The sequence below is a fragment of the Suillus paluster genome (genome assembly GCF_016628075.1).
Source record: "Suillus paluster strain FC165 chromosome Unknown EDB91scaffold_11, whole genome shotgun sequence".
Lineage (NCBI taxonomy): Eukaryota > Fungi > Basidiomycota > Agaricomycetes > Boletales > Suillaceae > Suillus > Suillus paluster.
The window spans coordinates 207,813-228,378 of record NW_024537571.1 but is presented as its reverse complement, the minus strand read 5'-3'; the positions used below and the strand labels follow the sequence as shown (position 1 = coordinate 228,378).

The 20,566-nt window shown below is 48.3% G+C and overlaps 8 protein-coding genes across 8 annotated transcripts; 5 read left to right on the top strand and 3 right to left on the bottom strand.

The window, feature by feature from the left end:
• Positions 1-3,434: 3,434 nt before the first annotated feature.
• Positions 3,435-5,288, top strand: EDB91DRAFT_1245523 (uncharacterized protein; the record flags this gene model as incomplete). Its single annotated transcript, XM_041322556.1, has 1 exon — positions 3,435-5,288. The coding sequence occupies one exon, from the start codon at positions 3,435-3,437 to the stop codon at positions 5,286-5,288; it is 1,854 nt and encodes a 617-aa protein (XP_041180083.1).
• Positions 5,289-5,657: 369 nt separating this feature from the next.
• On the bottom strand, positions 5,658-7,238 carry EDB91DRAFT_66947 (Metallo-dependent phosphatase-like protein; the record flags this gene model as incomplete). Its single annotated transcript, XM_041328042.1, has 8 exons — positions 5,658-6,040; positions 6,095-6,230; positions 6,284-6,317; positions 6,365-6,419; positions 6,478-6,615; positions 6,667-6,748; positions 6,802-7,119; positions 7,171-7,238. Coding segments are annotated over 8 exons (1,071 nt in total), but the record flags the coding sequence as incomplete, so codon positions are not given.
• A 76-nt stretch (positions 7,239-7,314) lies between these two features.
• EDB91DRAFT_1116111 (uncharacterized protein) lies at positions 7,315-10,038 on the top strand. The gene is made up of 17 exons (XM_041317965.1): positions 7,315-7,503; positions 7,561-7,701; positions 7,757-7,770; positions 7,821-7,850; positions 7,902-8,113; positions 8,159-8,217; positions 8,267-8,369; positions 8,416-8,599; positions 8,655-8,821; positions 8,877-9,135; positions 9,190-9,251; positions 9,316-9,403; positions 9,453-9,532; positions 9,581-9,627; positions 9,682-9,769; positions 9,821-9,859; positions 9,921-10,038. Exons 1-17 carry the CDS (start codon positions 7,325-7,327, stop codon positions 9,924-9,926), a joined length of 1,758 nt encoding a protein of 585 aa, XP_041180081.1. The 5' UTR covers positions 7,315-7,324; the 3' UTR covers positions 9,927-10,038.
• Positions 10,039-11,183: 1,145 nt separating this feature from the next.
• EDB91DRAFT_1116103 (serine incorporator/TMS membrane protein) lies at positions 11,184-13,526 on the top strand. The gene is made up of 9 exons (XM_041317964.1): positions 11,184-11,324; positions 11,378-11,439; positions 11,490-11,621; positions 11,673-11,776; positions 11,823-12,566; positions 12,619-12,718; positions 12,769-12,833; positions 12,886-13,041; positions 13,090-13,526. Exons 1-9 carry the CDS (start codon positions 11,228-11,230, stop codon positions 13,103-13,105), a joined length of 1,476 nt encoding a protein of 491 aa, XP_041180080.1. The 5' UTR covers positions 11,184-11,227; the 3' UTR covers positions 13,106-13,526.
• An 819-nt stretch (positions 13,527-14,345) lies between these two features.
• Positions 14,346-16,122, top strand: EDB91DRAFT_1345164 (uncharacterized protein). The gene is made up of 5 exons (XM_041325838.1): positions 14,346-15,136; positions 15,190-15,385; positions 15,448-15,535; positions 15,586-15,770; positions 15,825-16,122. Exons 1-5 carry the CDS (start codon positions 14,826-14,828, stop codon positions 16,014-16,016), a joined length of 972 nt encoding a protein of 323 aa, XP_041180079.1. The 5' UTR covers positions 14,346-14,825; the 3' UTR covers positions 16,017-16,122.
• Positions 16,116-17,590, bottom strand: EDB91DRAFT_1116097 (P-loop containing nucleoside triphosphate hydrolase protein). The gene is made up of 6 exons (XM_041317963.1): positions 17,133-17,590; positions 16,951-17,079; positions 16,805-16,900; positions 16,582-16,746; positions 16,339-16,536; positions 16,116-16,287 (listed from the first exon to the last, which is right to left on the bottom strand). Exons 1-6 carry the CDS (start codon positions 17,487-17,489, stop codon positions 16,198-16,200), a joined length of 1,035 nt encoding a protein of 344 aa, XP_041180078.1. The 5' UTR covers positions 17,490-17,590; the 3' UTR covers positions 16,116-16,197.
• A 115-nt stretch (positions 17,591-17,705) lies between these two features.
• EDB91DRAFT_1048741 (surfeit locus protein 5 subunit 22 of mediator complex-domain-containing protein) lies at positions 17,706-18,279 on the top strand (the record flags this gene model as incomplete). Its single annotated transcript, XM_041313425.1, has 3 exons — positions 17,706-17,912; positions 17,963-18,031; positions 18,085-18,279. 3 exons carry the CDS (start codon positions 17,706-17,708, stop codon positions 18,277-18,279), a joined length of 471 nt encoding a protein of 156 aa, XP_041180077.1.
• On the bottom strand, positions 18,206-20,418 carry EDB91DRAFT_1264242 (glycoside hydrolase family 5 protein; the record flags this gene model as incomplete). Its single annotated transcript, XM_041324478.1, has 15 exons — positions 18,206-18,568; positions 18,622-18,673; positions 18,732-18,905; positions 18,960-18,985; positions 19,048-19,056; positions 19,118-19,184; positions 19,239-19,388; positions 19,441-19,471; positions 19,525-19,600; positions 19,656-19,758; positions 19,809-19,860; positions 19,916-20,017; positions 20,092-20,171; positions 20,227-20,324; positions 20,368-20,418. 15 exons carry the CDS (start codon positions 20,416-20,418, stop codon positions 18,497-18,499), a joined length of 1,143 nt encoding a protein of 380 aa, XP_041180076.1. The 3' UTR covers positions 18,206-18,496.
• Positions 20,419-20,566: the final 148 nt, after the last annotated feature.

The following is a 20,566-nucleotide window of genomic DNA, read 5'->3' as shown; positions in this document are numbered from 1 at the left end:
CCCTTAATTTTTATTCAGAACTTGCTCCGTTTTTATGTGCGTGTTTCCCATCATTTACACTCAAAACTTTGCCTTTTTACTTATCTACCCAACTACACCTACTTCCAGTCACTTCCCGTCTACATCACTTCCCCATTAATTTCCTACCCTCCCACCCAAAAGTAACACCTTATAGCACTCTCCACGCACAAATTCTGCACGTCTGAGATTCAAGTTCTCGTTTTCTCTCATATTCCGAGTTTCCCGTCGGTTGCTGCTTTGTACTTATTTACGTTGCACAATTTTTCATAGGGTCCTTCGCTGCCCTCGCACGAAGGGCCCTCTTGCTGGCTAATCCTCGCCGCCTGCGCTTCCGCGGGGCTAAGTGAGACCAATTATACTAGATTGAAACTTCCAGTGTGGACGTAAAGGCGTTGCTCGCTATGCTGCTGAGATGCCCTACTTTAGGCGAAAACAGTTCAGCCAAAATGCAGGATAATCTCTGCAAACTCGAGAAGAACTGTGAACGTCACGAGAAGTTGATGTGGCAAGTACTCAAAGGGAAATGTGCGGCATGATGGGGTCGTATGGCACGAATGAATCCCCGGTCCAGCGAGGAATGTGCAGCGTGATTGTTAATTAGGACAACAAAAAAATGTCATCTTTATAAATTTCGCTCGATCCTCCATCTCACCGACCATACCGTCCGCCCTGTTGTGAAAGATGGAGGAGAGCCTGCATGAGGAGCTTCTCCAGCGCGCAATCGGTTGTGTGTGGACGAGCTGTGGGGGAGGGTGACAGCACGGGTGTGATTGTAGTAGGAAATAGCATTTCTTCTGCAAAAACATGAATCAGCCTCAGTTACGAGTCTCGACCGCGCCTGTAACCTCAGTGCTTAGCATCGAATCAGAAATGTTTCACATGCACCGAGCCCCAGCGAGTCAGATCAACCGTCCTGCAGCGCGCACGGGGAGGTTAGACGCCTTCTCTGTGCTTCCGTTCCCTGTTCCCGAGTTTCCCTTCCTTCCCGAACACCGGGACTTACTGGCAAGCAAATACGGTGGCTCCATTGGTCTCTTATGTCACTCCTGTTGGGGTATATAGTGGCAGTCCCAGATCTGATATGGGATGAGTATTGCACCGAACAATTGTGTAGGTCCAGCGTTTACGCGAAATTCACCCTCTTGATTCTTGCAATTGTGGGGTAAATAGGTTCCCTACAGTTGTATGGCTTCCTTCCTTCCCTTCCACAAACTCCATCATGTTTACTTCCCGCTCCATCATCTTTGCGCTGCTCTGTTTAAATAAGTTGCAGTGCGTGTCCTGAGCACTGAACAGCATATCGTCGTTTGTATCCTGCTTCACAGCTGCTCAGTGGGTTGGGATGCTGCAACTGGCCGAGGCAAGACCAAGACTATTTGCCAATTCTCGTAACGGATGGTGTTTAAGTACTGGCGCATACCTGACTGTCTGCAAACGAACATTGCTCCTCATGTTGGGTGTCTCGTTTCCCCACCTCTTCACATCACGTTCAGCAGTGGGCCTTCACAGTTGCTGTACGCGGACAATACTGAGACCCAGATATAAACTGGCCGTTGTCCTGATACCATCGCTAGCATGTTAACCGAGAACAATGGGCTGCACAATATCCAGACAGTACTTACAGTGTCATACTGACATTGTAGTAATGAGCCGCCGCCATTCTGCCCATATTGATAGTAACTGCGGGCCTATCAGTTACTTCGTTCAATGAAGATGTGTGGGTGCGACCACGTGCAAAATGTGGCCGAGTCGTCTGGGAAGGTTTTGTTTAGTTTGGAGCCATTCAGTGTGGCTGGGCACTGTACACACGCATTGGTGCCAGCGAGGAAGCTGAACAGCGCGAAGATGATGGAGCGGGAAGTAAACATGATGGAGCTCGTGGGAGGGAATGAAGCAAAGACATAGTAACAGGCAGGTGTTTTATAGGCTGAAACTTCCAGTGTGGACGCAAAGGCGTTGCTCGCTATGCTGCTGAAATGCCCTACTTTAGGCCAAAACAGTTCAGCCATAATCTCCGCAGACTCGAGAAGAACTGTGAACATCATGAGAAGTTTATGTGGCAAGTATTCAGAGGGAGATGTGCGGCACGAATGAATCTCCGGTTCCTGGGCGGCCTTGGTTTCGCGTTGATCTTCAGATATGTTCACGTTCATCGGATGTTGTGACTTCCTAAACAACACTCTCCGTTATATGTCCATCCTTGAATCGATGGAGCTCAGCACAACCGCCTCATGGATGCCAAAACTCCTGCGCAACGTTCGAATTTCGGTCTTCCGCAGAAGGTTCGTGGTCAACAAGACGAAATTTCGTGAGGTACGCTTTAAAAGTCAAGGTTAATAAACAGGTGTTGAACACTCCGGTTATTAACTGTTTATAATACTGTTAGAAAGCCGCTCCGTAATTTGGCCTGTTGGTAATCGTGAAAATTTGTGGTCATGCAGGGCCATCTCGGCTGTCCGGACGACTTCATAGCTGCAAAATTGAGTCCTGGTTATCGTGGCGGAAGGGATGTGTAGGATCATAAATAAGGCTGATGTCGATCGCGGACGTGCCGGGACTTTCTGCCGAGGATATGGGGCGGCAAGGGGTACCAGGCTGAGAATGGCTATCGCTTTAGTGACCTCGACGTAGGATGGATGATATACTAGTAGAGGGCAGGAGGGTTGGATCGGAAGACCCAGAGGGCTAAAGCAGGCTGATTCCGAAAAGCTCGCAATATGAAAAAAAAATGTTGAGAGTACTATGTATGGAATCCGTAAGACAAAGATAATTGCCTTATCACTGCATCAAAGCGAGTGGGGAGATTGGACCGGCTTTTCGGAAAAGAATCAGTGAACGTGGCATCAGATGTACCAGTGTTTAACAGTTGCTCCAGTGTCTCCTTAAACCTACATAGTTGCGATTGTCAGTCAGCGCCATGGATTTACAGACGGCGACAACGGAACCCACCAAGTCAAGTGGGGTCACAGGTGAGAGGAACTTCAGAAAATGTATAAAAGTCGATAGTAAATGTTGCATCGATGAGTTATTGTGGACAGCACTGGCGGTGAATGGCCCTATGTTGAGGATGCGTAACGACGCTTGTGTCTGGGTCAAGAACGATGTCGATGTTCCTATCCGCATGGACTGATATCGCCTGTCAATACTCATGTACTCGATGTTTGACGAACTTAAACATGATGCGTTATTGGACATACTTATCTGATATGGGATGAGTATTGCACCGGAAAAACCTACCAACCCGAGTAGACGTGTAGGTTAACAAAAAGCGTTTCATTCGAGGTAAATAAGTTCCCTGAACCTATGTCAAACCTACCTATGATGCATACCTCCAAGCGCGTTTTGCGGAGTATGAAATAGTCGTTGAACTTGTTCTCCTGTGATCAATCTCGAGCGCCGCCCTCGTTTTTCGTATGGCGGTCTTTGCGTATGCTCTGCCGTGGGTATTCTATCCACTATCATTCTGTACCATCGTATCTGCACGCCCCCTCTCAACCACCCAGTCATATGACACTGAACCGCTGATTATTGCATGCCCGGTCATCTTTCTAGTTTTGTTGCTTCTTCTTGCTGTCAAGCTTGTTTACGCGCAACACCGTCGACTCAGTGTCATTCGCTCTCGAGATATCCAGTCAACTCTTGACGTTTCACTGAACTCTCGGTCTTCCATTCTGTCTCTCAAAGCCGCTCAACTGAAGGCAACTCGTTTTAAATGCACGCCATTTCTTGGGATTTTGGTTGGATGCCTCGGATCTCCTGCATGGGAGACCGACATCGAATCTGACTTCGACTCCAATTCGACAAGGCAACGCCGAACTGCATCCTTCATGTACCAACTGCATCGACAGTCCAAGCAGCGTTCTTCATATTCTTACTCTGCGGCTCATCGTTCGAGCAAGAGTTTGACTGCTCAGGTACCTGCATCCCAAGCGCAGCTTACTTGCTCCACGTCTTTCTTCAGTTTATCCAGCGAGCATAGTCCAGAAGACGCGACCAGGAAGCCCGGGTTCCGTCCTCCGCCAAATATCCGAGTCCTCACGTATCCTACCAAAGCACGGTCGAGAAAGACTGCCACCATCCAGAGGTATTCATTACTCATCGATAATCCAATTTCTGGACAACAATGTGACTTCTGCGAAAAGTGTAACGCCACTGGCAGCAGCTTCCGGGCTCGTAACTTGTGTACTCCAAGTAATCGGACGACCTCTGGTGTCGATATTGGCCCGTCTCTAAGGCTTGTTGGCGCTACCGACGTGACCGCCGTCCCATACTCGTTCTTATCTGCATTTCCGCCTTCGTCATATGTTTTGTCACCCCTCACCGGGACTCGCGACTCTCTACAGCTATCTAGATTTTATTCAAGATCAACTCGGAAACCTGTCCCTCCGCTCCCGCCGTTGCCATCTTACAGTCTTTTGAATGAACGATCGTCTGATATTTCTCTGGCGAAGTTGCCTGCTGCATCGTCGCGTCCTCCTACAGGCTTTCCTCAAATTTTGCCTCCTCTCGAGTTTTCTCCACCCAACAGCACAGGTAGCTTTTGCGCTGTCGCTGATCAGGTGCCTGCCCACTTGTCAACCAATACTCCATTATTGCCCACCGATTCTTCAAAGCTCGAAACTAGTCCTCCCGTTTCTGTGGGCGTCGCTGATTACGTTGCCACTGTCAAATTACTTCCCGATGTCTTGCACCCCTCAGATCCACTTGTATTCGCTGTTCAGAAGATGAAGAGAAAGACGACACACAAACGCTCCCCTACTATCAGATCACGTAGCGGAACCATACCCGGTGCATCACCTCTACGCATCATGGCGCTCCCAGAGGATATGTCAGACCGTAAGCCCGTTGGAGATACGCCCACCGGGGATAAGGAGAATTCTACCCCTGCTACTTGCACGAGCAAGGCTACCGACGATGGTAAAATTCACCGCTCGCTGAAAGATGCCTCAAATCGCCTTTCTCTTATTCTGAACCTGGCTTCTCCAGATGCACAACTCGAGCTATCTACTCTAAGCCACTCCGCCCGTTCAATCAAATCCACAAAAAGCCTCGCCCGTTCTGACGCCGAGGGGTCTTTAAGCGACTTGTCATCATTGCAAACTCCGAAGTCTGATCGCCTGGACGAGGTAGACATCAGCATGCTGGGGCTTGATCGGTTCCACTGGTCTGAAGAAGGCGAGGAGTTGATCAAGTCTCATATCAAGAATGATAGCGTGGCGTTGATTTCGTTTTGGGAAGAGGGGCAGTGGATGCGAGAGAATAATTAATGGTGGGAGTGATACTTAGTTTCTGGTCATGTTCAGGACTAATGAGATGCATCACGCAGTTCGGACGCTGGAACTGCGCGGTAGATGTTGGATTAATGGATTGTCGCATTGATGTTTTGGTTATGTTCTCTCGGTTTGTCTTGTTATCACCTTGTAGCTTGTTGTAAATTCGAACGTCTTGTACGGAAGTTGTCATCGGAAGGAATTAATTATGGGATCAACCTTGGGTCACTCTCAAGCTGCATACTGTAGGAGTCAATCAGCAATATGAGAAGGTGGGGATCTACTTGGTGGGGGGCGAGTGTTGCAGACTAGCAACAGCATAGTGTACTAGATTCAAATATCTACACGAACGAGTCCGCGAGCGTTGGCGTATCGTTTTTTCCTTGCCTTGTCGCAGCTGTAGCAGAGTCGTAATTCTTTGATCATATCAAGGCTGTGTGCCATAGGCCGTCTATTAGTTATAGTGATAGAACTCTCATCATATAGTATTCGAACATCGTACTGGTCGTTTACATGTCTGGCCGCATAGCTGAGTCTAATAGGTCAACGATAATAGGTTGAAAGCCTGGACCGCCGCATGGGATTCTTTGACCACCCGGTCCAATCGCCTGACGCCCGAGGGGCTGGTTAGCTGCATTCACCATTATCGTCTCTCTTGCTCCAGACGCGGGAGGAGTTGTTTCTTTTGGATTCGAAAGCCCTTCGTGTTCATTTCCCTGCAACCAGGGATGCCGCGTGGCGCCACGTGCCTACAAGAGCTCGCGTATAAGACTCTCTGAAGTGTATGTAACTCAAAAACTTACTTCGTGTATATGCCCGAAGACGTGGAGGAGCGGAGGACTTTGCATCTTGGAGAGGTGCTCAAGCATCGCGGGGCATCCAGCATGAACCTCGGAAAAGGTTGTATCTAGAACGTTGTACGGAGGGCCGTGAGTCAGGCTGAAAACTAAGTTTAGTACGATTTCGTCTGCAGGATGTTGCCAGGTACATACAGAATGTCGACCTCAGGTATTTCGGCAACAATTTCTTGACCAGAATGAGTGCCTTCGAAGGAAGGAGGAGACATGACATACCAGGAGCTTCATCAGACAGGTAGTTAAAAGCCCAGCCTCCGAAATAGGGTTGCCACTTGAGTTTGAGAAGGTAAGGCAAAAGACCAGGTAGGTTGCGAAGGACAGTGACTTACTGGAAAGCCATACACGGACCACTCCCTTCCACCTTCCTTAGTGCGGAAGGTGTATAGTTCGTCCTGCAAATAGATTAGACCTCGATCACGATTTGCCTCCGAGTCGTTGTCGACGAGCTTTCTTATCGCAGTTGATGACTACATATGCACGTAAGAAGTGGTTCCCGCTAGCAGAGCAAGATAGCGCACCTCCTTCTTGTCGTGGAAGCCGTAGTAACCTTCCTCGTACCACTCTTGGTGGAGAGGTAGGTCGTGGTTTCCCGCTATAATACTGTGCATCCAAGTTAGACTTCCGGCTATGCGATAAGAACACGTGCAACGCACATTTTGACCCCATGGTCCAGACTACGCAACCAATCTATAGTGACTCGAATCTCGCCTTCCCTACCTAGTCGGCTGAGATCACCAGAGTGAAGCAGGACATCCCCAGAGGGAACACTGAAAGTACAAGAATGTGTGTCGCTGATGCACACAAAACGAGTCCAATCTGGACCCGGATGAGCTGGTGGATTTGCGGGGTCGTAGGAAATATGAACTTGGGCGCTAGGCGTGTGGAAGCCTTCTTGTAACTGCGCATCTGATTTGGACCTCATGTTCGCTCTTGCTTTCTGCCCCGATTTATTGTTAGCGTCACTACACAAGCTGGCGATTTGGTTAACAGACGCGCACTTGTAGAAGCAACATTTTGAATACCGTAGTTGACGAAGAAAGTTTACTTGAAACAATATTAATATTGGTTCACGGTGGTATCTGTATAAGTACTAGTGCCCCTATTTTTCCGGATTCGTCGATGCTGACTGGGAACTCTAGAAGCGGCTTTTACGGAAGCCTGCTCCGGTGCTACATCATGGTCACCAAGGCAGTCACGGTGGCGGCTAGTAGGTGGCCCTTCAGTTGTATGCTACATCGCAAAAATCTCAATTATTTGATACCGACCTTCCGACTTCAGACACGAACTCGACCATCGGCCATGTCCTTGAAGACGATCGCAGTCTGCAGTGAATCCGAGCTACAGGATGGTCAAATGTATGTCAGGGGGGTTGGAAGTTCATAATGATCGTCATGATCCATTTGATTCCTCAGGAAGCAAGTAGACTTTGAGGGAGAGGGAAAGGTGGTTTTGTATCGTTTGAACGACAATATCCATGCGACTAGTGCCTTTTGCACTCATTATGGTGCGCCCTTAGCCAAGGGTGTGCTAACGGCGGATGGTAGGGTTGTCTGGTGCGTCTTTCTGCATTCGTAACTCTTACTAGATTACTGAGTTCATGATCGATAGTCCTTGGCACGGAGGTAAGTTCACGCGGATGTGTACAGCATAGCTGAGATTCAAAGTGTAATAGCTTGTTTCCGTGTTTGCACTGGTGACATTGGTCAGTGTTTGCTCTGGGGACTCGTTGTAAGGATACTAAATTGCTATCTAGAGGATGCGCCAGCTCCTACTGCAATTCACTCCTTTAAGGCGGAAGTCGTGGACGGCAAGATCAACGTGACCGCTGATCCGTCGCAGACCCTCAAGAGCAACATGAGTCGAGCACCCAAGCTCTTGTCGACTGGCGCTGCTGGGTCTGGGAAAAGCGTTGTCATTATCGGTGGAGGGTCCGCCACTTTCCACGCCATCGAGAGCCTGAGAGAGGTACGAACAGTTGGTTGACCAGACGTTGGTTTTAACCACTCGCAGCATGGATATCCTGGAAATATCACCGTTCTTTCCAAAGAGACACATCCCCCAATTGACCGGTACGAGAACAAATTATAAACGATAATAGTTGTTGACATATGCCTACAGAACGAGGTTGAGCAAGACTTTGGTCACAGATCCGTCAAAACTTGAATACAGGACGGCCGCTGACCTCAAGATTAAGTATGGTACCACTCTCCGCACTGGCGTGGTGGGTATTTACCTTGCTGGAGAGTACACATTCTAACCGTTGCCAGACTGTGACTTCCGTGGATACGTCTTCTAAACAAGTCGTATTTGATGGAGGAAAGGAATCTATATCCTATGAGACGCTGATTCTCGCTATGGGTGGTGCTCCTCGTCGTTTACCGGTTGCTGGATCAGACCTTGAGAACGTATACACGTTCCGTGGCATCGAGGACTCGAAACACGTTGATGCAGGTAATATTATCCACTCTTGATCATGAGTCTTTCTCAATGCTTTGAAAATTTCTAGCGGCTCAAGAGGGAAAGCGAATGGTTGTCATTGGAAGTTCCTTCATCGGCATGGAGCTTGTAGCTGCTGTCGCTAAGCGGGGACTTGCGTCCATCGATGTCATCGGCATGGAGGAACACCCGTTCCAGAGCGTACTTGGCAAAGAAGTGGGCGAGGGTCTTCAGAAGGTTGCGACGTTTACTCTTTGATTATTGTCCTCAACCTCAACCCTTTTGGTCACAGTATCATGAATCTCAAGGTGTCAAGTTTCACATGAAAACTCAGGTCGAGAGGATCGTGCCATCGGAGAACAACCCTTCACTGGCTGCTGGTGTTGTCATCAATGGGGAGACTCTCCCCGCCGACTTCATCGTCATGGGAGTTGGCGTGACTCCAGCGACTGAATTCTTGAAGCAAAGCGGCTTCCAGCTTGAGAAGGACGGGGGAATCAAGGTTGACGAATACCTGAAAATTCAAGGTCAAGATAACATTTACGCAGTCGGTGCGCTTGATAGTTCCCTGTTCCACTCGTTGACCATGCCGACATTTAGTACAGGCGATATTGCTTGGTACCCTCAGCAAGAGACGGGAGAGAGCCGTAGGATAGAACACTGGAACGTAAGCATATACGCATCCTCACCTCATGGAATTACCAAATTCCGTCGCTCACGCTTCTCCACAGGTTGCGGGTAACCATGGTCGTGCTGTTGGTAAGACGATCGCAGGCGACCCACAGCCATTTGAGAAAGTGCCAATCTTTTGGAGCGCCCGTATGTTTAGTAAATCGAATTAGGGACTTCACTTACGACATTTCGTCAGAGGGACAGCAGCTCCGTTACTGTGGCATTGGAGCAGATTATGACGATGTCATTATACACGGTACCCCGGGCGAGATGAAGGTACCACATGTGGAACACTCTGACCGCAGTCTGCTGACGTGTCTCAAGTTCATTGCGTACTATGTCAATAGCGGCAAAGTTGTCGCTGTAGCCAGGTAAGGCGTTCCCTTTGAACTGCTGGTCGCTCGCTATAATGCTCACAACGACAGCATGCAAAATGACCCAGTGGTCAGCAAAGCATCTGAGCTCTTGAGACTTGGGCTCATGCCGTCTCCCGCCGAGCTGAGGGAAGGAAAGGTGAATAACGGTCCTTTAAGTTTACTGCTCATTGATGATATGTGTCTCTAGAACCTTCTCGGTGTCGATATCTCCACGGTTTCCACAAAGGCACGTGTCGAGTCCATCTGAAATATCGTTCTTGAAAATACAAATTGTACATTATTGCTAGTGGTAGGCGCTGCGAATTGACTACTTAGGTCTCCATCCTCTGGCCGCGTATCAATGGACATTCTGTCTGCACACCACCTGAAGTGCATGCGAGCAGCATCCACTAAATTGATTTGAACCATTGCCCGTATCATATTCTATCAGTTGCATAGCCTCGCAGTAGTTGAATAAGCTGCCAGCTGCGACGTGAATCAGGTCTTGAGGAGTATCTGTGTCAGACTCTAACTCCAGTCCGAAAAGATAAAACAGCGTGTAGTGGGAAATGTATATCGTTGTCCAGAAGCCCGGTGTCCCGGTGTCTTCTTAGCCCCCACCAAGAACAGGAATTCACTGGCAGTTGGCAAGCGCCAGAGAGCTGATCCGAGCCCCTGGTGCAAATTCATGGACTGGGTGTTCCTGGCTTTCAAGGCCTGAGATCTCGTGCAAAACCATATTCAACCGCTACTGGCGCTAATGAGGCTCGGGCCTCTGGGAATGGTAGACTGATCGGCATTAGGGAACCTGGAGTACGGGGTTTCAAGATCTGGAATCTGGTCATCATCAATAAAATACTATCCGATATATATGCCGGGAGGGACACACGGTCACTTGTGAACGTGCGAGTAGTGAAGGAGCATTATTAAGTTGCCAACGCGAAGAACACGGTTCGAAGAAGGCGTTGCAAGTCATACTGTAGACGATTTCATACTCGGCAAAACGCATCTAGGTATGCAACATAGCCAGGACGCTAAGGAGACACTGGAGCAATTGTTAAACTATGGCGCATCTGAATCTTGAGAGTGTCAAAACCATGGGTCGATGGAGTAGCGATGCCTTTGTGCTATATCTTCGGCAGCATGCGGTAGTCCTGGCTCCTTATCTCCAAGACAAACCAATACTGAAGCCTTTCATGTGTTTCACTCCGCCATAACTTCATTCGCTTTCATTTTGTAAGTCTTCGCACACCTCCTTTGTTGTTTTGGGGCTTAAGCTTATGCTGGATGCGTCGTTCTTGCTCCTACTTATAGGGTATCTCAGCTCACTCTTGCCCCCTGCAAAGGCATGTTTCGGTCGAAAGCCCACGGGCTTTGCTCAAACAAAGGTTTACATATTCTAGCGTAGTTTTCTCAATCGTTTGTGTCGCGTCTTAATGCCATACATTTGCCTTCCTTGACTTCACACTTCGAGTCAAGAACAAAGATCTACCATAAGATGCATGTGGGAACGAAATACTAAAATAGGGTGCACGTGCTGTAGACACCTGCGCAGCGCCAGTGGCCCAAGCACCTTTGCAACAAACATTGAACCTGATTCCTGTCTATCCACGTCATGGGTCTTTTGTTCTCTATTCCCCTCGCTGGTCCGCTGGGGACCATCGCAGCATCATGTCTAGGAGGTCTGGCGTTCTGCTTCACTTCAACAGCTGGTGGGACTTGTCTCCAATTCTGCACATGTGGAACTTCGACTCATATTTCTCAGCGTCCATGTTTTGCAAGTCTTGTAACTGCAACTCCTCAATAGCGACGAGAGTCGGTTTTGCAGTGAGTAAACCTAGTCGGAGTTTGAACGAGTTATAATCATGGTCGCCTAGATGATCTTTATTTTGAACTCGCTGTTAGCATGGCTCATGAAGACACCATTCGCAATCCACAAGATCGAGCAATGGAGTTATGACTACATAAAGATGGACTGCGACGAGGGCAAGTGTTATGGTGTTCTTGCGGTGCGTCCAACGCAACTCGTGGTGACTTGGTGTTGACCCACGTGAACCCAGGTCCATCGTATTTGTTTCGCATTATCTCTATTCCATGCGATCTTGAGCTTGTCTCTGATCGGCGTCAAAGAGTCCAGGGATAAACGCGCCGCAATACAGAATGGGTAAGTAACCCCTGTCTTGCGTTGAACACATGCTCATCTGAGCTAGCTGGTGGGGTCCAAAGGTTCTGCTGTGGATGTTGCTCGTCGTAGTTTCGTTCTTTATACCAAACGGGTTTTTCATGTTCTGGGGCAACTACGTTTCTCTTATAGGTGCCACCATATTTATCCTCCTCGGTTTGGTTCTCCTCGTCGACTTCGCCCACTCATGGACGGAAATGTGTCTAGAAAACTGGGAGAACTCGGATTCGACTTTGTGGCAATGGATCCTCATAGGCTCTACCGCTGCCATGTATGTGGCGTGTATCACCCTGACCGGCATTCTATACGCCTATTTCGCAAGTTCCGGATGCACTCTCAACCGGTTCTTTATCTCATTAAACCTGGCCCTTTGCATTGTTATCACTCTTATGTGCATACACCCTGCCATTCAAGAGTCGAATCCTCGATCGGGCCTCGCTCAATCCGGAATGGTCGCTGCATACTGCACCTATCTTGTTGTCTCCGCCGTCAGTAATCACGCACACCAATCTTGCAATCCACTCAGCCGGACTGACAAGACGCGGACTACCACAGTTGTTCTTGGTGCAGTCTTCACATTCTTGGCTATCGCCTATTCTACCAGTCGCGCGGCGACGCAAAGCCGTGCATTGGTGGGCAGTGGAAAGAAAGGTGGTGCAGTTCAACTTCTGGTCGATGATAGTGAGCCTGCGGAAATGAATATAGTTAGCACTCAACCGGGAAAAACGGAGTCGCCGAGATATCAAGCTCTCCTCGCTGCCGTCGAGGCTGGGTAAGTGATAGTACTATAGAATCGGCATATTTGGGTAGTGATAATTTGCCAGAGCAATCCCTGCATCCGCTTTAAACGAAGAGGACGATGAGGATGAGGATGAGGACTACGGAGAAGCCAAGGATGATGAACGTACCGGCACGCGATACAACGTGTGTATTTCGCAACTTATTCCACATCAATTGCCTTAACACATGCATAGTATTCCTGGTTCCATATTATCTTCGCTATCGGGGCAATGTATGTTGCCATGCTCTTGACTGATTGGTAAGTCGCCTTCAATTATATGCAGAGCCTTCCGCCCATTTTTTCTACGTAGGAACGTGGTTTCCACGGAACAGGGTTCTGATGAGTCCGAGGAGGTTGTCCGTATCGGCCGCTCGGAGACCGCGATGTGGATGCGCATCGTGAGCAGTTGGGTGTGCATATTATTGTATATGTGGAGCTTGCTCGCACCCGTGTTGATGCCAGATAGGCAAGTGATCTCGATTGGAGTGTCGAACTGGCCTCATAACTTTTACAGGTTTGGAGAGATATGAAGTCCAACTTTTCTACTTCTTTATTTATTTCGTCTTGATATGGATTACCGATTGAACTTTGGATCAATGATGTGCCCCTTGATGTACTATGTTCACTTTCGTGCCCATAGTTCTACGGTTCGGTTTGGATACGTCTCTCCTATTCAGAGGACGCGTGCGTGAGCCTTTTGATGTTCGCAAAACAGTAGCTTCGTTTCCGTGATCGACATTTCGGACGGCTCTGATGGCTGTTGACGCGAGATGGCCCGGTCAAGTCAAGATCGACTGGTGACGTGAGTCGAGTGCCTTCGTCCTCTGAGGCGCCTCTTGAAGAAGTGTGCGCCACAGGCAGTCGTATCCGAATAACTACGGGTGCGGCGTCACTCCGGGCTGATGCGAATGATTCTGTCTCCGGTGACTTCTTTACCAACATTCACATTCCAATGATATGTTTCGCTCTGCTAGTTTCGTCACTATTGGAGGTAAGCTTAAAGTAGACTTCATCGGGACCACAGGCGTGTTGCTGACAAGCGCAATACTTTTGAAATTGTTCATTGTGTTGATTCCTGGGCGTTATGATATGATGTTGCTGGAATACGAGCTTCAAGTGACTTAGTACAAGGTATTGTACGAGACTGTTACGGTGCCGCGGGGGCTGCGGTCAAATTAGGGCCGTCGAAAGAGCTTCCTAGACTCCTGCCCTATTATAACGAGCCTATCTGCCAAATGGGCCAAGGCTTGAATGAATTGTAAGTTAGAGCCTGGACAGCTGCCGTTTATTTCGAGTTTATTTCTCAGTTTGTTTCTGTATGTGGCGTGGCAATGTGTGACTTGCGGTGACAATGAGTGACGCATTCGTGACATGTCCATGAGATTGGCTTGCGGCGGCGCTGGGCAGCGCTGTCATCACGATCAACTGCGACCAACAACAAGGTCCAATTCACAGCCTTCGTGCTTCGCTACTCCAAACTGTTCATTATTGGCCATCAGATACTATCTATTTTGTTCACTGTAATAAATACATGCTGAATGATTTTAGTCCATGAGAATGTACAAATTTTTTATTGAAATGGTAGAATACTTGAGCTCGCTGTTGCCTACAGCGAGCACGAAGGTTTTGACACCGTGTGGCGTGAGGTCGCGCAATGTATCCAATTTGGTTCGTAACGCTGGACGGTGGCTTGTCACATTTATTTGTGCATGTTGTGGTAAATGAAATAAACTGCGAAATAAACTGCGAAATAAACTGCGAAATAAACGGCAGCTGTCCAGGCTCTTATCGTACAATAAACCTGGAGAATTTTTGGACCTGAATCACCTGCATACAGCAGTGGAGCTTGGGCAACTCCAGTTTGTTACTTCTTCGGAAGTAAGGTACCAATAACTCATCTATGAGAATCTTGCTGGAAGCATGCGAAATGGCTGAATGCTCTTCACTCTTTTGCACGGCTTGCCAGTGACGATGCAGTTCTTCCCGAAGGGGATGTCGTGATTACCTTCCGCTGCTACTATCTTGGGACAGAGTTGATGCGCGCCGGAAGTACGCAACTCAGGGCGGACGCTCTTCTGGGTACAATCTTCGTGAATGACCGCACTCATCATTGGTGCATTGGTGCATTGGAAGACTTGACGTTTCTTTGCCGATTCGCTGTAGCACGATCATCCTGAGCTGTGTGGATAGACGGCTATATAATGCACCTCGACCCTCCGTTCAGAGGCCAACTGGAGCAGCTCACTCATCATGATCAACTCAGTCACTCGTCTGCTCTTCACTGTTGCCGTCGCGGTTGTCCCCTCTGTTTATGGCCACATTGCCTTCTGGCACCCCAGCATGTGGGGCTTCAACGTCACGGACAAGGATCCAGCTTATTCTTACGATAACCGCCCTGTTGTTCCCTTGGCGCGTATGACGTTCGACGAGTGGTGGTTCCACAACCACCTTCAGTATCCTCCGCACCCAAACGATGCCTTTGAACTGCCCGCCGGGAAAACTGCCATTGCAGAACTCGGGTGCAACAAGGGCGCGACGACGTGGTGGAACTCGTCCGAAGGGTTAGTTATCTTATTACATCTTCAATCAAGTCGTATGCTGAGTTCAATGGTAGCGGAGACATTCGTCAGGGGGACTGGCCTTGCCCTAGATCTCCTTCTAGCCAGTTCCACACCAAGGACATCGACGACGTTAAGGGTTGCGCACTTGCCATTGTTCAAGAATCGAACGTCAGCAAGATCAAACCAGAGGACTTCGTGGTCTTTAGTGTCAATCAGACTTGCGTCTGGCACAGATTCACTGCCTTCCAGGTACATATTCCTACGACGACCGAAGATCTGCTGAACGCATTTTTTTGCAATCATAATTATAGGTCCCAGCTGAAATGCCTTCCTGCCCCGGCGGAAAATGTACGTGTGCATGGTTCTGGATCCACTCTCCCGATAGCGGCTCTGAACAAAGTAAGACGATTTCCTTTCTTGTCCGGTCATTCTGACTCGGTGCCTTGCAGTGTATATGAATGCCTTCCAATGCACCGTAACGGGTTCTAAACACGATGCACCAGCTCTCATGAAGCCTCAAGTTGCAAGACGTTGCGGAGCAGATCCTGAACATGGAGTCAACCACACCACCCCTAGCAACTGTACGCACGGAGCGAAGCAACCATTGTACTGGCTGCAAAATGAAGGCAACAACGTGAGCATTTTGAAACCGTTCAAGCGATACTGAATCTGAATCTGATTTGGTTAGATGTTTGAGGATTACATGGGTCCTCCGTTGTACAACGATCTTTACAATTTTAAAGATGGAGCTCAGAACGACATATTCGTAACGAGCACAAAAGACGGCTCAGAAGCGGGATACATATCAGCCGTCTCGCTTCTCAAGGTTTTGGATGAAGAACACTATACTTTGAGGGAGGCAACCGTAGAGGACATTTAGGAAGGGGTACATCGAGTTCTTGACTCACCTTTTGGTTTCACTTCGGATTTCACGCTGATTAAAATGTGCTATAGCTATTTCACAACGACATGCGATCTGCTTCTGCAGTTCAAAATAGATTTCGTCTGTCGGCGGTCGAGCGCGACCACTGAGTCAAACTTGAATAAGTATATTTTGCATATTATGGACCTGTGGGAGGGGACAGCTGCAAATCCAACGCCGAGGATAAGACGCCATGGCTAATTTTGAAGGTACACCAGGTCTTTGATCTCTGTAAATCAAATTGAACATCGTATGAAGGGAAGACTACTCAGTAACTCACTGTTGTCCTTGAACGGAATACTTCTGCAACGTGTACTGAGAACGGGCCCTCAGAATCAGGTGCATCTTTCATCTTCCACAACCAGAGGGTACAATCTGTCATAAATGTAAATGAAGGGCCCAAAGCAGGTTTTCTGATCGTCGATGCAAATGCGGAACGTGGATTGAATGGTGCAGCTGCTGATGTTCCGTTGATCACCTAGATAATATAAGAAGTAGGTGCGAATTCGTGTAAAAACCTTACGATGATAGTTATCCTGAAAGTCTGAGCAAACTCCCGCAATTGACGCATAAACGTGGTCATCATGGCATGTCCTTGAGAAGATACCGCGCTTAAGGAAGGTAGCAGAAGTGGGGTTATGGAGTCAAGAACGATACATTGAACTGTCGGTCCAACAATACAAGAGCTCTGTGATACATGGGATAATCGGGGAACGAATCGAGCGCAAAAAGAGATGGACGCTTACCGAAAGCGAAATACGCAGTGATTCAAGGACATCGTACACAGCCTCGATATTGAAACCCAAGGATACCTGCAGTCTCTCTAGCACTTTGTCGGATGTCTGGGAGTCTTTCATTAGGTTCTCACCGCTAGATTGACGATGAACTTTACCGCCATGTCAACATGTCGCACTAACTGAGCAGTCTTCTCTGCGGAGAAGTCACCGGATGTATCAATCCATAATGCACACGAATCTGCATCAGCGACAAGACGCTGTATCACTACCTGCAGCGCAAGTGCCTGTCATCTTCGTTGTAAACTGTTTCTCGAGGACAGACTTTAAGTTATCTGACCGTTTTACCTGATCCTTTATCACCAGATATTTCAAAAACTCGAGAGCCGCCGAAGCCACCAACAAGGTCATCTAGTTCCTTCACACCACAGCTAGCTTGAGAATGTTTCTCAGATATCCGCCCTAGGTCAACAAGAACCTCGTCTCCCCGATGTCCAGGGGCTGATGCCTGTTCTGCTACCAGTTCGGTGAACTTTTGCAGGTCCGAAAGTGTTACAGTCCCGAGTGGTAATTTCTTGATGATGTCCAAGCTGGAACCAAAGAAGAGGAGATCGGTGTCCGTTCGGATGCCACATGAATCGTCAAGTGCTGCTACTAGTTCTGTAGGAATTGAGGGAACCAATGATTCTAAGCGCATGACGACGAGCTAGGGGACGCGACTTGGGGTAAGATCAAAGAACACAAAGACCAAAAGAAGGAAGACAGTCATGGATCCTTCTTTATTATGATGGCGCACTTGACAAATTATAACTGTCCTTTTATTCCACAACCTTGCCTTTTGGGGTCGTTTCACCATCTTTGATCAGCATCAATTCTCGACCATCCAAGCTGGTCGTGCGGACGATATCAATTGATGGCCGAGCCTCCCCAGACTGACGTTTCCCGTCCCTCGGCATTGCCCACAGCCAAGTTACTACAGCGCCCCGCTTTTAATCAAGCTCTCGTCGATCAGAACTCAGATGAATATCTTGATGCAATCGAGGAGGAGTGGAACAAGAAACTAGATGCTGAAGTGGATATATTGGTTGATGGTATGGTCGATATCGTTAGTCTCGCATCGGTAAGCGTTGTACGCGCTTTCTCGAGCTATAACTCTGAAAGCTCTGTAAGATCGGAGACAAGGACAAGTTTCGAATCGCACAAGAATCATTCCAGGCTGAGTCTCGCGCCGAGTCTATGGTATGAGGAAAACAGTTCTGAAAAACGACTTGCTCATTCTCGAGATCATCCAGGTCCGTGCAGCTAATTCGCTGTTGTCCATAACACATTCCTTGAAGTTGCTGCTTCTCTTGTCTGACGAGGCTCAAATCGCTCACCGTCGGGATGCAGAACTCAAGCACGTACAACAGGAGAAGAATGAAGCTCGTCGGAAAGTCGCCGAACTTCTCGATCAGTTGATGAATTCAAAAGGCGAATCGTCACAGTGAGACGATAATTCACTCTATGCTTTCCTGGCTTTGTGGTCACGCACATAATCGTGTTCACTGGTTATTTTGGCCAAGTATTCCGAGGGGAAGCCCCGACATGAAACTCATACCTCGCCGCGGAGCTTACTCTTTCACGAAGTTCTTATGGACCATTGTTCGGTTGTTTGACACCCTTGCATAAATCATTGATGTCTGGACAAAGTGCCCTTTAAAGTCCCTAAAGTTCCCTTGCTCTGAGTTGAGTCGAATATTGCTCTCCCAAGTAATACACGGGTGTATCAGGGTAGATCTACATCCAGAAATTTCAGTCGTAGATTCTAGCAAGACGTGATTAAATACTACCGTGAAACCGTCGTCGGGCGTCGGTCCACTCGTTAAGTTTGAACCAGCTTGCCTATGTAGCAAGGATTATCTGACCCGCTGTTTTCCATTCGCGAAGACTCAAGACTCACCAGATGAGTACACCAGTCAATCCGCAATCGATAACGGTGGAGTACCAATTCTCGTAGGTCGTGGTCTGGTTCTGGTCAGCGTAGACACCGAACTCTTCCATCAGCACGGGTTTGTTGTAGGTGGCCTGAGCGCTGCGGTGGTCCTCGATCCATCCCTGGCCCCAGGTCATCGCGCTGGCAGATAATGAAGCTAGGAGCAAAAATGATTTGCGTGGATTGCGTGCTTACCTCGGAGTTTCCTCACCCCAGCTGTACTAATTCAGCATGGAGGTTCCATAAATTATGGTGTGATCATAGACAACAGTGTTCAACCTACAGGGTATAGCTGTTTTTATTTCCGACTTCAGTCGGGACTAGAATAATAAAGAAAAAGAAAAACGACATACATGAAAAGTTCCAAAGTCGATGGTGTCAATGGCCAAGTTGGCATCAAAGTCGACACCCTGAGAACCACTAGGTTGGGTCAGCAAACAGTGTTTTCGAGCCAAACGTTTACAATCAACGTACTCGTATGTATAATCGGTAGAGTTAGACCAGTTAAACCAGCCCTCATCTCCGAGGCCAACAAGATGGTTGCTGTCGCAAGACTTAATGTAGGTAGACATAGTCTTGACCCAGTCGGTGATCGTGGTGGTGGTGCAATTGCCTGAGGTCGCGCTGTGCTATGTCAGGCAAAGGTCATTGTTTATTCGAAAAATACTTAAAATACCTTGTCGAGCCGGTGCAACGCGGTTCGTTTGCTGGAAATACCAGTAAGCGATGGAGATGGATCAAAGGAAGAGGTGCCACTCACCCAATTCCCAGCCGAGGATGGTGGGTTCGTCGACGTACCTCTCAACCCACACCCTCACGTAGTTTTGGAAGGCGGCCTCCACAACCGCAGAGTCAGTGAGAAGTATTGTCGAATACATGATATACACGTACAATGACCTCGGGGTTAGAGTAGAAGTAATCGTGGGGCTGGCCCTCCCCGAGAATCTGGTTAACGTAAACGTCCATTCCACCATAATCTGACCAGTTATTCGTGCTAAATCATAAGGTCAGTCGTAAGATATTATGCAGAAGTTCCTAACGCACAGTGTAACAATGAGGCGAATGTTGTTTGCCTTGGCAGCAGCCACAATATTATCTTACACAAGATGCTGAATATTAACCTGTAGGAGAACTAAACCAACTTAGCCCACCGAAGTTTCCAAGACCAGTTGAACCGTAGTTAATGGTAGCGGTGCTTCCGTTCCAGAGCTGGTAGTAGTTCCCCGTTAGCGGAGGTGACCTCGTTAAAGCCCCTGACAAGGTCGTGTCAGCAGACCCTCATTTCATATGAAATTAGCAATAAACCATGTGCGGACAGTGGTCCCACCGGTGGTGGCAATGTTCTTGAAAACAACATCCATCTCATCGGTGGTGAGACCAGTCAAGCCAACCCAGTAGGAGTTGGAGCTGCAAAAACCGCTTTCGCATGAGGCCCTGTATACACGTCGGCTGTTCTCCGTACCCAAAGACACAGTATGGTTGGCCATCGAGGGTGAAGCTTTGGCCCTCAGCCTTCACGAATGAGGTCGACCGCCCAGCCATAGGTTTAGAGAACTCAAGCTGCATCAGTCAGACGTCATAACAATGTGATCAACCCGCTCACCGAGACAGTGGCCAAAGCCAAAGTAGGAAGAAAACTTGCCTTGAACTTCATGTTGTAACCCAGGATACGACGCAGACAAAAACCTATTCAAATTATTTGTCCGATTCGACCTTTTAAAACATATATACGGGGGGCGACGCGGAAATCTTTGCGTCACAGGTTAATCACTAAAATTAACTAGACAATGGATAGCGCGAGA

Bases quoted from the DNA above. Each gene is read 5' to 3' on its own strand.
- EDB91DRAFT_1116103 (XM_041317964.1), top strand. From the start codon at position 11,228: ATGGGTCTTTTGTTCTCTATTCCCCTCGCTGGTCCGCTGGGGACCATC. The intron at 11,325-11,377 runs GTGGGACTTGTC...CATATTTCTCAG, and splicing joins CTGCTTCACTTCAACAGCTG to CGTCCATGTTTTGCAAGTCT. The intron at 12,834-12,885 runs GTAAGTCGCCTT...TTTTCTACGTAG, and splicing joins GCCATGCTCTTGACTGATTG to GAACGTGGTTTCCACGGAAC.
- EDB91DRAFT_1345164 (XM_041325838.1), top strand. From the start codon at position 14,826: ATGATCAACTCAGTCACTCGTCTGCTCTTCACTGTTGCCGTCGCGGTT. The intron at 15,386-15,447 runs GTACATATTCCT...TCATAATTATAG, and splicing joins ACAGATTCACTGCCTTCCAG to GTCCCAGCTGAAATGCCTTC. The intron at 15,771-15,824 runs GTGAGCATTTTG...TGATTTGGTTAG, and splicing joins TGCAAAATGAAGGCAACAAC to ATGTTTGAGGATTACATGGG.
- EDB91DRAFT_1116097 (XM_041317963.1), bottom strand. From the start codon at position 17,489: ATGCGCTTAGAATCATTGGTTCCCTCAATTCCTACAGAACTAGTAGCA. The intron at 17,080-17,132 runs GTCAGATAACTT...CGAAGATGACAG, and splicing joins ATAAAGGATCAGGTAAAACG to GCACTTGCGCTGCAGGTAGT. The intron at 16,537-16,581 runs GTAAGGTTTTTA...TATATTATCTAG, and splicing joins CTTTCAGGATAACTATCATC to GTGATCAACGGAACATCAGC.
- EDB91DRAFT_1116111 (XM_041317965.1), top strand. From the start codon at position 7,325: ATGGTCACCAAGGCAGTCACGGTGGCGGCTAGTAGGTGGCCCTTCAGT. The intron at 8,822-8,876 runs GTTGCGACGTTT...TTTTGGTCACAG, and splicing joins TGGGCGAGGGTCTTCAGAAG to TATCATGAATCTCAAGGTGT. The intron at 9,404-9,452 runs GTATGTTTAGTA...ACATTTCGTCAG, and splicing joins GCCAATCTTTTGGAGCGCCC to AGGGACAGCAGCTCCGTTAC.